This window comes from Pogoniulus pusillus, chromosome 31 (assembly GCF_015220805.1).
Source record: "Pogoniulus pusillus isolate bPogPus1 chromosome 31, bPogPus1.pri, whole genome shotgun sequence".
Taxonomy (NCBI): Eukaryota; Metazoa; Chordata; class Aves; order Piciformes; family Lybiidae; genus Pogoniulus; species Pogoniulus pusillus.
Genome location: NC_087294.1, coordinates 11656935 through 11669328, shown reverse-complemented (window position 1 = coordinate 11669328; position 12394 = coordinate 11656935). Strand labels below are relative to the sequence as shown.

The following is a 12394-nucleotide window of genomic DNA, read 5'->3' as shown; positions in this document are numbered from 1 at the left end:
TGGTGACTCCACCACCTCCCTGGGCAGCTCATTCCAATGCCAATCACTTTCTCTGACAAGAGCTTCCTCCTAACATCCAGCCTAGATCTCCCCCGGCACACCTTGAGCCTGTGTCCCCTTGTTCTGATGCTGGTTGTCTGGTAAAAGAGATCAATCCCACCTGGCTATAGCCTCCCTTCAGGTAGTTGTAGACAACGATGAGATCACCCCTGAGCCTCCTCTTCTGCAGGCTAAACAACCCCAGCTCCCTCAGCCTTTCCTTTTCCCAGTTGTAACTCAAAGATTGAGGAATTGAAACTCTTCTTAAAATGATTGTATATGAATTATTTAGAAAGTTAAGGACAAATTATCATTATTATTACTTTTTTTTTTTTTTATTTCAACTACTGACCAATAAATGTAAAAAAATACCAACAACAAAATAAAAAATAACCCCCTTTATCCCCCACATTAAAGCAATAGGTTTTATAACATTCAAAACAGTGGAAACTATTTACTGTATGTTACTATCACTGGAGAAAAGCAAATTTAACTTAAAATCTTTGTTGTGTTTTTTGTTTTTCAAACTCCCTCAGTGGATGCCAGATAACTCCAGCTTAAACAAATATATATATATATATATATATATATATATATATATATAAACCCCAAACCCCTCATTTTAAATGGAGAATAATACAGACAGAGCTCAATTATTAAGATATTAAGGGCAACATTCAATTTGAGATACATTTAAGCATCTTTGCCTCCTGGAGATTTTTACATGACAAGGCTTTAGATAAACACGGTTTTGCAAACAGCAACTATCATATCTGATCACATAACCTCTGGACTGAAGCAGTATGTCAGCAAGTTATTTCTGATTACTTAAAATACTAAAGAACTGTAATTTACTAGGCAGGTCTTCCTCAGAACAATCATAATTGTGATTTATTTGTGGTTTTTTTTTCTCCTCCAGGAATTAATACCCATATACAAATAGCATTTAGATGATCTGTTACAAATCTCTTAATAAGAATAAAAAATAAAAAGAAATCACCTCTGGAATAAAGCCCAATTCAGACACATCCTGGGGCATACTAGTAAGGAAGGAGCTGCCTTTCCGTGGGGGAAACTGCAGCAGCCGAGGACCTATAGGGCAGGAATCACCTCACCTAAGTTCAACTGTGTAGGTATTAGATGCCTAATTTAAGCTAATCATCTGGCTTCCCTCTACAGGTAATGGAGATAAGCATTCCCAGAGGGAGATTCATCCTGCTTGTCTTAGGCATCTCTCTTTTCGATGCATATAGATGGATAAAGTCAGGAAAGATCAGCCTGACAGTCTGCCTTTAATGACTCACAATTTCCAAATCAAGCCAGAACCGAGATAATTTCTTTGTCTCATCATTTAGCCTTTAACTCTGCCTCTGACCCAACTTTTTCTTCAGTTCCTCCCATCGGCTTTGTCTGGCACTTTCTTTTTCTTACCCTAGGCTATGTTTTCCTGGAACCTGGGGAATGGCACCAACATCAATATGCGGCTGCTCTACCAGTTACAAATCCATTTACATGCATGTGCTCTAAATTGAAGTAATGTTCTGAATAGATAGATAAGATTGGAGTATTGATAGCGATTGTGCTTTCTGGGTCTACTCTACCACTTTCAAACGTGTAAAAATCTGTGGCAACATTAAGGCAATCAAGGTATATAGATGAATGCTAAAATATATTTACTATTCAAGAGATGGCTTAAATCAAACAAGGAAAACAAGGAAGAAATAACTATCAGGGCTCTCACTTTTACATGCGTGAGCCCAGGTCAACGCACATGCTTTGAGGCCTCTGTGCTTCAGAGTACTGAACAAGTCCTAAAGGTGAAGTCTGGCCTCAGCTCTCTTGCATTTTGGGTTTGTGGGTTCTCAGCAATACCAGCACTGGTGCATCGCACCTTTAATCGCCAAGCCCTTAGAAACAATAGCGGAGATTTATAAGGAAGAAGGTGTCTGAACTTAAGACTCCTAAATCATAGCTGGGTGCCTAAAGCAGCAGCAAAACTGACAGGCACCCTGTGCAGTTGTCCACAGATGCTCACTCCAGCAGTGAGGCACTTAAGCATTTGTTATGACACAAAACGGATGCTTATTGAAAGTGTTCCAATGGCTACTCGAGGTGCCTTGGCTGAGTGCTTGTGTGCGCTAACTTCAACATTGGGCAACGCAGTCTGCTCTGCATCTCACTTCTGCACCACTTCTAGAAAATTAAGTTTAATAGTTAAAAAGCCATCTTGAGTTGCATACATGAAAATAACTCCATTTCTATCCAATGACAATCTAGTAAGAAACAAGAATATTCACCTTTTTTGTTTTGCTTTTTTTTTTCTTACTCTGCCCAAATCCAGGCAATAAATTAGGCTTCTCAGCATGACTGTAAAGTGCTGTGAATTGTATAAACAATCATATATGGACACTGAAAAATAACCCTTATGCACATTGCATTATAGTTCCAAAAATATATTTACAGTCTATTACAAAGATTACAAATGGAAGTGTCTACGTAACGGGATTATGCTAGTTAAAAGCTTTTTACAGGTTTTTTTGTTTCAACAAAGGCAGGGAGGACAAAAATAATAATAATAATAATAAAAATTAGTATAACCAAACTTGATTTTTTTTTCCTAATGAAACAAATAAATAGAATGACAAATATAATACTGTACAATGATCTAAAAAGGGGGAGAGAGAGGGAGAGAGGGAAAAAAAAAAAAAAAAGAGGAGAAAAATTGATGCATTTAAGTTTCCAATAACTATCTTTGGTCCTAAATGTGGGAAAACACATTATGTAGCACTGAATATACATGTTTGCTTGTGATGCTCTGCAAGTAAAATAGAAAAATATAGTGCATTTTCAATGTGTCCAGAGCTCACTACACAGAAATGTGTGTACAAAACAAGAGAGTATAAATAAAATTTACAAGTTTTACAAAGGAACATTTACAGGGGTTTTTTCTCTCCTTTTATTTTTTTTGTGTGGATGCCCACATTATCAAACAAGACCAATTCGTGACTGATCCCTGGGATCTTTCTCTATCAAAAAAAAAAAAAAAAATCAATAGAAGCAGCCCAAGTCTCTTTGGAAGTACAGCGGTTCATTGCTGGGGTAGTTCACAATTTTCAGATTTTTAATTAGCTTGGTTTAGCTTTTTGTTTTAAAGCATTTCTCGTAATGGTTCATATACATTCCTGCGATACCTGCAACGACACTGTTCATTATTGCTTATGATAGTTAAAGATTTCAATTAAAAAGAACCAAAAGAAGAAGGAATTCTTATCAAAGAAAATGGTGTAAAAAAAGATATCCCATCGAGCAGCTACTCTTGCGCCTGTGCTCCTGACGAAGGGCTGCCACGCCTGTGTAAGCAGGCAAACACATACTTGTTCAGAGCAGCAAAAGCTGGTAAAAAAGAAAGCACTGAAAATTCTGAACTGCCCCTTGCTTCTTGCTCTACAGCTCTCATCTAAAATCTCTGTCCTTATCCTGACAGCTGGACTGCACACAGCTTTCACTCCCATAAAACATACGCCAGCGACGTCTCTCAGATTTGCTGATGCAGAGTACTGAAAACAAAACCCAAACCCCAACGAAACAACCAACCGATGCGATGTGCTCAGATTAAACGGTTTAGGTAACACCGGAGAACTGCACCCCACGTTCTGAGACACTCCTACAATCACTTGTCCATTCGATGCAGCGTCTCAGCCGGTTTACAGTGGCAGATCTACGTCTTAGAGTATCTCTCACTTTAACTCTAGCCCATTAAAACCATCAATTTGCTCAAAGTGCCTAGAACTACTTAGGGGTCATTATTGCTTTGCTTTTTTTTTTATTTTTCCCTTTTTTAAAATATTTTCTCCTTTTTTTTTTTTTCTTTTAAAAGATAGTATATGTGTAACCTTAAAAAATTCCTTAAAAAATATCAGAGCTCTTGGCAACTTGCATTTTCCTGACTCCCTGCCAATTAGCTAGCCATGTCGATACGGTGCTGATTCAACAAAAGTAAATGGCACAAAAGGATACCAAAGTTTGGACAGATAATACATTTCTTGGTCATGCTTCTTAAATCTCTAGGAACTCAAATAATCCTTCAGAGGTACCCAGTGTAGTAATGTGTCATAGAATTAGCACTAAAAAGGTCCAAAGATATAAACATCATACTAAAAGAAAAGTCTTTATGAAGAATAAACACAAATGATTAAAAAAAGATTCAGAAATCACAGATTTAAGGAAAATATTTTGTTGAATTCAACAATAATATCATGATTTTATCTGACAAATATATTCTTTTTTCTTTTTTCTTTTTTTTTTTTTTAATTTTATGTACATTTAAAAAGTCTATTAGATAAAAAGGAGGTTAGAGAGCTCAAGGTGTTTGTATGTTTATTCAGGTAGTACTTTGTTTATTGTCACTGCTGTTTTCCTTGCCACCACTGGTGGATCCTAATTCCCTTTTCATAAATTCTGGTGGCACTTAGGAGTTCAAGTCTGTAGGTGCTTCTTGTAGCTCTTCTATTCACTGCAGGAAGGACCCAGGAAATCAAGTGTCTTCTAGCAGCACTTCATATATACTGAAGGCCAGTGCTGTTCTCTCAGTCTGTCACCTCCCTCATAAGGGAGAAATGTCTATCACACTTGGATGCCAGTGCCGTGTAAATGTAGCATTTGTGCTCTCATAGTCTGAATGCTGCTCATGATTTTCTTTTGATGACCAACCAACGTGATCCCTAAACTCATCACATCCCTGGGGAAGATAAATGCGTACATTGTTAATTTTTCAAGTTAGACTGCTATGGTGAGTCAAAGCTACATGGTGGTCTGGGATACAGGTTTCTAACATAGATGCTATGCTGGAACCTCAGCTCAGTACTGTGACGTTCATACAGGCGCTGCTCAACTTCTCAGTGAGGAGTGCAATAACATGGCAAGTGCCATGTACTTACACTGCATGTATCTGCACATCTGAGAATGACATCAGCATGTTTTTGCACTAAGATAATACTTTATTGTGGCGTTTAAGGACACCCAAAGGAAAAGATGCCTCATAAAATACTTTGGGTGGTTTCCAGGGCAAAGTTATATATAAATACAAGCTCTGAGGACCACATTCTGCTTTGTAAAGAGATGCCTAGAGAAACCCATACCCATCATGCAAATCAAAGACGAGGAGCTGTTCCAATTCCAACACTACTAGTGCCACTGACCTAGTAGAAGCTTGTGGGCTCTAAGGACAACTCCCAGGCTATAAGCTGAGATCCCTAGTGACAACAGGCAGGTAAGAGTAGGGTTGCAAACTTCAGAATATTGCTTAGAAACTTATTTATAAAACCACAGCTCTCTAAAAGAGGAATTATGTGTGTTTGACAACCACCAGGACAAGAACATCATTGATAGGGTGCCAAGAAGCCCTGTTTAAGATGGCAGTACCAATACAGGCCATGCTAGCCTTAGGAAAATTGTTTTGCTTGTCTAGACTTTTATCCTGATGCAAAGTCATTTCTAGCAGGACACAGACAGCCCTCAGCCAATTAGAAGGAAATGCCACATCTTCCTAGAATACGTCTAAAAAAATTACCAATTAAGAAGTGGAGGTAAAGTGAATATTTTCCTATACATACATACTTGGAAATGGTGCAAATTCCTGCTTTGGTCTTATTTCAATTGATCTCAAAAGCAGGGAAAAAAGTGATGCCACACATAGGTGACAGGGTATTTTTCCTTTCATGAGATACTGTAATATATCACCATCAGCTACTAAACAAACTCACTTAACCCCAAGTGCCATATTTGTACTCAGGGTAAAGCTTTGGAGTTGAACATTGTGTATTATTTTACCTACAAATTCCCTAAATGCAAGTTAAACATGCCCAGTACTAACTTACTCAATAGTCATCCTGGCAACTGATTCAAGAGAGTTGTAGCCTGCTGCTGTGAAATTATCCTTATATCTTTCCATCTTAATAGCTTGTAACCATTCGCCTACGGAGCAGAAAGTGGTAAAATCGGGAGTGTTCTGGTCCAGAAGAGGGCTAATTGGTCTACGGAGAAGGAAAAAGGAAAGTAAGTTGTTTCCAAAGAGAGTAAAACATCAGGATGTATTCAGCAAGGTGAGAGTCAAATAAGTTTGGGGTATTAAAAATGTCAAGAGTAGAAACACTCTGTGAATAGCTCTTGACTGCTCTGGAGCTCACAATATGCACTTCCTAAGCTTACGCACGTAAAAGATGAAAGGTCAGAGTAAGCAAAACCAGCCTAATAGACTATTGTTACCAACAGAAAATCAACCTTATTACCTAGTGTCACAGCAGTTGCTGCTAAAGGTGCTGAGCAATGTAAAGATGCTATTCTTTCAAGCATCTCAGAAAACATAATTGTAGCTATTCCTGTTATTCAATTGGATGGGGCAAAACAAAGACAAAGAAAGAGCAGAGGCACAAAGTAAGTTGCTCAAGGTCACAGCAAATCAGTCAATAGAAGAACCAGGAGTGGAATATAGCCCAGTGGATACCCTAGTGCAGTGATCTAGCTAGCAGATCAAAAGATAACCATAGTTATATCATCCACCTGAAATTTATGAAGAAGCCATTAAAAGCTACACCGTAAATATAATGAGATGCAATCACTGAAAGGAGGTAAAGCCAGAAAATGAAAGGTAAAAATCTGGAGTGTAGCATGTCAGAGTACACTGGACAAGTATGAGTACTGTTAATTACTATTTCTACTGTATTAGTTTCTAGGGCAAGGGATGCATCATACAAAGCTACAACAGATGATCCTTGCTCACCAGACTTGATTTTAAGAAGCAAGGAAAATAAAGACTGGTAGCAGCAAGAGTGTCGAAAGAACGATGAGAAGGCAGAAGTTTACTGAGAAATGTGTTAATTCTGTGGTATTTATTTTCTTTCTTTTGCTTATATTTTTAAGACAGTCCTTTTTGGCTTTGTTCAGAATGGTGGAGGAAAAAAAAACGAAGGGTAAATGAGGGAAGGGAAGAACAGGGAACAGTAGGAAGGAGGAACCGATAGACACATGAATCAGGAACCGGAACCAGCCACGAAGCAGAAAATCTACAACCCAGCCACATTCACCATCATAAGAACACAAACTAAAGTGTTTCTTACCTGCTACAGGTTCCCAGTGGTGTTTTCAAGCTGTTTGGGTTTCGAATCATTTTGTCCAGAATACCAACTATCTGCTCAAACTTCGGCCTTTCACCACGTTCCTTCTGCCAGCAATCTAGCATCAGCTGGTGCAATCCTGCTGGGCAATCCATGGGTGCTGGCAAACGATAGCCTTCTTCGATTGCTTTTATAACCTGGTAGTCAACATAGTTAATCATTTTTCATCAAGGGATAGCTAAGGGATATATATATATATTGCTACCCAGTTCAAGAAATAAAAGGAAAAAAAATTAAACCCCAAACCAAACAATTTAGACATTACCATCAGTGTAGTGAAAATATGAGTCTGTTGTTTTGACACAAGTACTCATGTTTTCAAGTAATCCCCCTGACTTTATCTTTGGGCTTATTAAGCATATTGTTCTGTATGGGCAGAACATAGCTATATTATCTGGTCAAGTGAGCAATAGGGACCAACAATTAAATTCACCAGGAGAGCAACAGATAGATTGATAAATGAAGTTATTTCAGAGAGCATTATTGGTTGTTCCCAGGCTTTTATGAAAGAGAGTGCGGTAGAAGTAACTGACTTGTAAATGGACAGGGATCTGTGCATGCACATTTGAAACACAGAAAGCCTGAAGATGCTGTAAAAGAACCCAAGAAAAATGTTTAGCAGACATAAAATGTTAGGAAACAAAGTTATATTCTATGTCTAACCACGTTATATTAATGATAAAGTGGCAGAAAAACGCCATGTGAGAAAGCAAGCTGGGGCTGAATGCATCTTAATTTATCACCAAAACAGAAAGCTAGACTTAATAAAAGATGCAGCTAGATGATGATATGATTGTAGGAGAACATTGTCTGAACCAAGAATTACACCCAGCACTCCCTTAGCCAAATCCATTTAGATTTAAGTAAAAAAAATAAAAATGGGTAAAGCAAAATCACAGGAAGCTATTGTAAACCTCGAGGGCAGGATAAGAAAGCACATCAGGAAGCAAGACAGATAAGAAAGGCTTGTGGGAAAGGGCTAAAATACCATCCATGAGGGATTTCAAGTATACTGACATTGACTGACAGAGCAGTATTAGAATTGCTAAGGAAGGGTGCTTGTTCCTGAAAGGTAGTGCACAGGACTGTCTTCTCCCTTGGTTTGTGCAGAAAGCAAGATCAGAAGTTATTCTGGATGTAGCCCTAGGAGGTAGATATGATATGATAAATAAAGTTGGTGAGCATCCAGGGTTTAGTGAAAATAATAACCTCAGATAGAAAATATTGCATAGGTTGTGTGAGGGAATGCAAAAGCAATGGACTGCAAAGCAGTCAGACCTGCAAGGAATACAAAATGACCTTCAAAAAGCTGGCTGAATTCCATGATTGTATCAAAACCCTTTGCAGGAAAGTTTTGTTGTGAAAAGAGGAGGCATAACCCAGTGGTAGGGCACTTACTGCTGGTTTGTGTGACAGAATGTCCTTCTGACCTCAGGGAAGCTGCCTCCTCTCCCTGGGTCTCAGCTTTCTGTCTGAACCTTTGGAATGACAGTACTGTCCTATAACTCAAAAATGACTGAGAAATATTCAAGTCCTGCAGTAATCCCCACACCTTGAAGAATGTGTGTGGTGACCTTTCAAGAGACAGCAAAGTTATCTGTCAGGCAGGGTGAGGAGAGAGGATTGCTGCAGAAGAACAGGAAAATTGGGAGGACAGAACTATAGAGGAAAGAAAACATTAGAATGAAAATGTAAGATCTTCCAGAGCATTATTAAGAGGAAAAATAACAAAAGAGCAGCTCCTCATGCACAGGAGTGGAAGAAAAGGGAAAAATTATCTGCAGTTGCACAGGACAAGTGGTGCACTATGAAAAGTCATACAGAAAGGTATAAGGTGCACTTTGTGCATACTATATATGATTCACTACAAAGCAGCTAAGAGGTCAGAAGATGGAGAAAACCAATGAGGAATGACAAAAGCAGCCTGGAGAAGAGGAGGTTCAGGGGCAACCACATTGCTGTCTACAACGAACTGAAGGGAGGCTGCAGCCAGGTGGGGTTGGTTTCTTCTCCCACGCAACCAGCAACAGAACAAGGGGACACAGTCTCAAGTTGTGCCAGGGGAGGTATAGGCTGGATGTTAGGAGGAAGTTCTTGCCAGAGAGAGTGATTGGCATTGGAATGGGCTGCCCAGGGAGGTGGTGGAGTCATCATCCCTGGAGGTGTTGAAGAAAAGCCTGGCTGAGGCACTTAGTGCCATGGTGCAGTTGATTGGCTAGGGCTGAGTGATAGGTTGGAGTGGATGATCTTGGAGGTCTCTTACAACCTGGTTGATTTCTATGACTCTGTGAGTGACATGACTGCCAAAGCTGTCTAAGTCCATTAGGACTGGTAAACCATTTAGAGAAAGACTATATCCAAGAAGGCAAGGGATACTGCAGAATGAGCTTTGATGTGTGTTCTGAGCAACAAGGATGAAACTAGGAAACACAAAATAATGAGTTAGCTAGAGATGAATTAAACACAAATACATTCTAAAATACTGGCAAGGGAAAATTCTTACTGAAAAAAAAGATTTCATATGAAACTGAGGCACTACCAGCATCTACTCTTCTAAGAAAGATGAAGGTGAGGTTCTGAAATTAGTACCTGGAGATAATGGAATAGGAAATGATTTTTTTTCCGTTGATATAAGAATAGCTACAAAGAGAACAAAGAGAATGCAGCTGAAATGTTTACTATTTTTTTTTTAAATTTAAAAATGTATTTTAGTAATTGTTTTTCAAACTCTGCTTTTGGTGAAAAAAAAAAAGACAAAAAGAGAAAGCTGTGAAGAGTCAAATATGTTTTCATAAAAATCAGGCTATCTGATGACGTAAAGTAGGTTAAAAGCAAGCCAGGTCTGTTCACTGCTGTGCTAGTTTGAGCCTAGCTGGGATATTTTAGTGAAAGGAATTAGACTATAGGCTGTGAAAAGGAAACAGTGGTGATGGCTACTTCACTCATAGGCTTGCTGAGATGTATAAAAAAAGGAACACAAACACAGATAACAGAGTTGCTCTCTGGCTTTGTCTGCCTCCCTTCTCTCTCCAACCTGCCATCTGTGTAACTAATCCCTCTGCTTCCTAACCCCCCTGGCCAATTCTCCAAACTCACTTTGAACGTAAGACAAAGTCTGGGATAAGGTAGAGGGGTGGAAAGGAGGTGGAAGGGTGGTTGGGAGCCCCTCCTGGGAACTCTGGTTCCTGGGAGGGCTGTTGTGTTTCTGTATTACCTTTTTAACTTGTCTATTTCTGTCTATAGCTGTATAGATTGTAAATATCTGCTTGTCTATTGTGCTAAGCTGTAAATATAAAGCTTCATTCTTTAATTTCCAGCTGCTGAGTCTATTCTGGGTGATTTTCACGAGTGTTTGGGGGCAGGTAACACCCAAATCGTCACAACTGCATGTACTGGATGCCAACAAAGTTTTAAATATGGGTAACTGGACAATGGAGTGCTCTCATTTTGCTTTTGGGTATATAATAATAACAATATAAATTAATCATCATAATAATGGCAATAAATCCAGGAATACAGCAAAGGAAAAAAATATCTGTAAAGCTAAGCTTACACATGTACCCTAAATCCTTTTGTGAAGCTCTAATCTGCACTAGCCTCAATAATTAAAGGGAAGCAAAACCTAGCAAACACCAGCAGTCTAAGAGGGGGATGAATATAGTGCAGCAGTTTGAGGGCTACTGTTACTGTCAAGGATTAAGCTGAGGGGTGCCCACTGCTCAGAGAAGCTGGAGATGCTGTGAATCATCTGTGCCCAGCCTGCTGTGTCTCTGTGGGAAGCTTGCAGAATAAGTGTTCTTCTGGTGCACCCTAGCTCCAGGTCACTGCTAAAAAGAGGATTTTTTTTTTTTGCTTAAAAAGAGATTACAACACAAAATGGTATCCTCCATCTATTAAAAAAAAGTGACTTAAAGGGAAGAGGAGCAGAATTAAAGAAACAGAGTCAGGAAAATGTATGTTTTAGGAGATCTGGTCTGATATCTGATTACATCCCCATCTACTTTTAGGCAAAATGATACATTTGGAATATCTGAACTGCCTGAGTATGCATGCAAATTTAGAAGAGACATATTTAGCACTTTTATTCGAGCTAAATCCTCCCATTGGTATCTGTGAAGGAGAATAAATAACTAATCACAAGATGACTGAAAATTGTTGCATCGTAGATTTATCTACAGATTGGCAGGATGTGTAAGATTTTTTGGGAGAGCACAAAGACTTGAGAAGATCACAGCATCCAAGTATATCTGAAATGATTTTACCAAGCAATTGATGCATCTTTTAACTCTGTGCTATTGAAGATTATTATGTAAGATGTCAAAAAAGAGATGAAACAGCAAGAAGTGGTAATTAGTTGTTTTATGGGAAAGGTTCATTCATGCACTTTAATTTCAGGTTTCAATAGAGGGGATACTTTTCAAAATCCAAAAAGGAGCATAAAGCTACCAAAATTTCTCCCCTATTTAAAAGTTTTCACTGAAAGATAGGTAAGGTTTGCCTTTGAGGCATCTTATATTCCTGTCAGACTTCTTTTATGCTTGAATCTAGTACAGAAGGAAGGTGTCAAAAGAAATGAAACTCTACTGGGTGTCTAGGGAATGTAAATATTTCTCTTTCTCTGCCCCAAGGACTTGTTTGCCCATATTTTGACAGTCCATGAAATCTTTGACACTGAGACCTGTCAAGTATTAACAACTTTGCACTGTGCCAAACTGACTCATCACTTACTACTTTCATCTTTTTTTTCCTTCCAGCTTTGATGTCGATCATTCAATCAAAATAATAATAATAATAATAATAAACCACTCAAGATCTCCATCTGAAGAAGTTTAAATGGGGCTTTCTGACATCTTTTTTACTTGCATGTTGGGGTTTTTTTTCTGTGTACATTCTATGTTAATAGATTTGTCAGAAGTCAAGATTTAACACCCGTCTGTTCTATTGCTGCAGACCTGTTGCTCTGGGTCATATTTTATGCAAACAAGGGTATTGTTAAATCAGCATAATTAACTTGAAAACGTCAAAGTAGGTCATTAGCTGCTGCTCAGATTTTTAACAACTTTTTTCCAACTGATTAGTCATTGCTCTGAAGTCAGAAACCTCAGAATTAGGGGTTTTGTTTTTTTTTTTTTGGTTGGAAATAAAATGAAATTCTTTCTATGCTTAAGTGCAATGCAGTGAAT

At 38.5% G+C, this 12394-nt stretch overlaps 1 protein-coding gene across 8 annotated transcripts in view; it reads right to left on the bottom strand.

Annotated features, from left to right (window-relative positions):
• EPHA7 (EPH receptor A7) overlaps positions 1-12394 on the bottom strand; it is a 266536-nt gene that overhangs the window by 83307 nt on the left and 170835 nt on the right. For 5 of the 8 annotated variants that reach the window (XR_010307952.1, XR_010307951.1, XR_010307950.1 and 2 more), the window contains exons 15-16: positions 7155-7348; positions 5916-6071 (exon numbers count right to left, since the gene is read on the bottom strand). Coding sequence is in view for 5 of the 8 variants with exons in the window: in XM_064169278.1 (XP_064025348.1) it covers positions 5916-6071; positions 7155-7348 (350 nt within the window). In the remaining 3 variants the exon portion in view is untranslated. Of the gene's footprint in view, positions 1-352; positions 4778-5915; positions 6072-7154; positions 7349-12394 lie in introns of those variants that run through there. The other 3 variants (XM_064169280.1, XM_064169282.1, XM_064169283.1) reach the window with 2 other exon arrangements.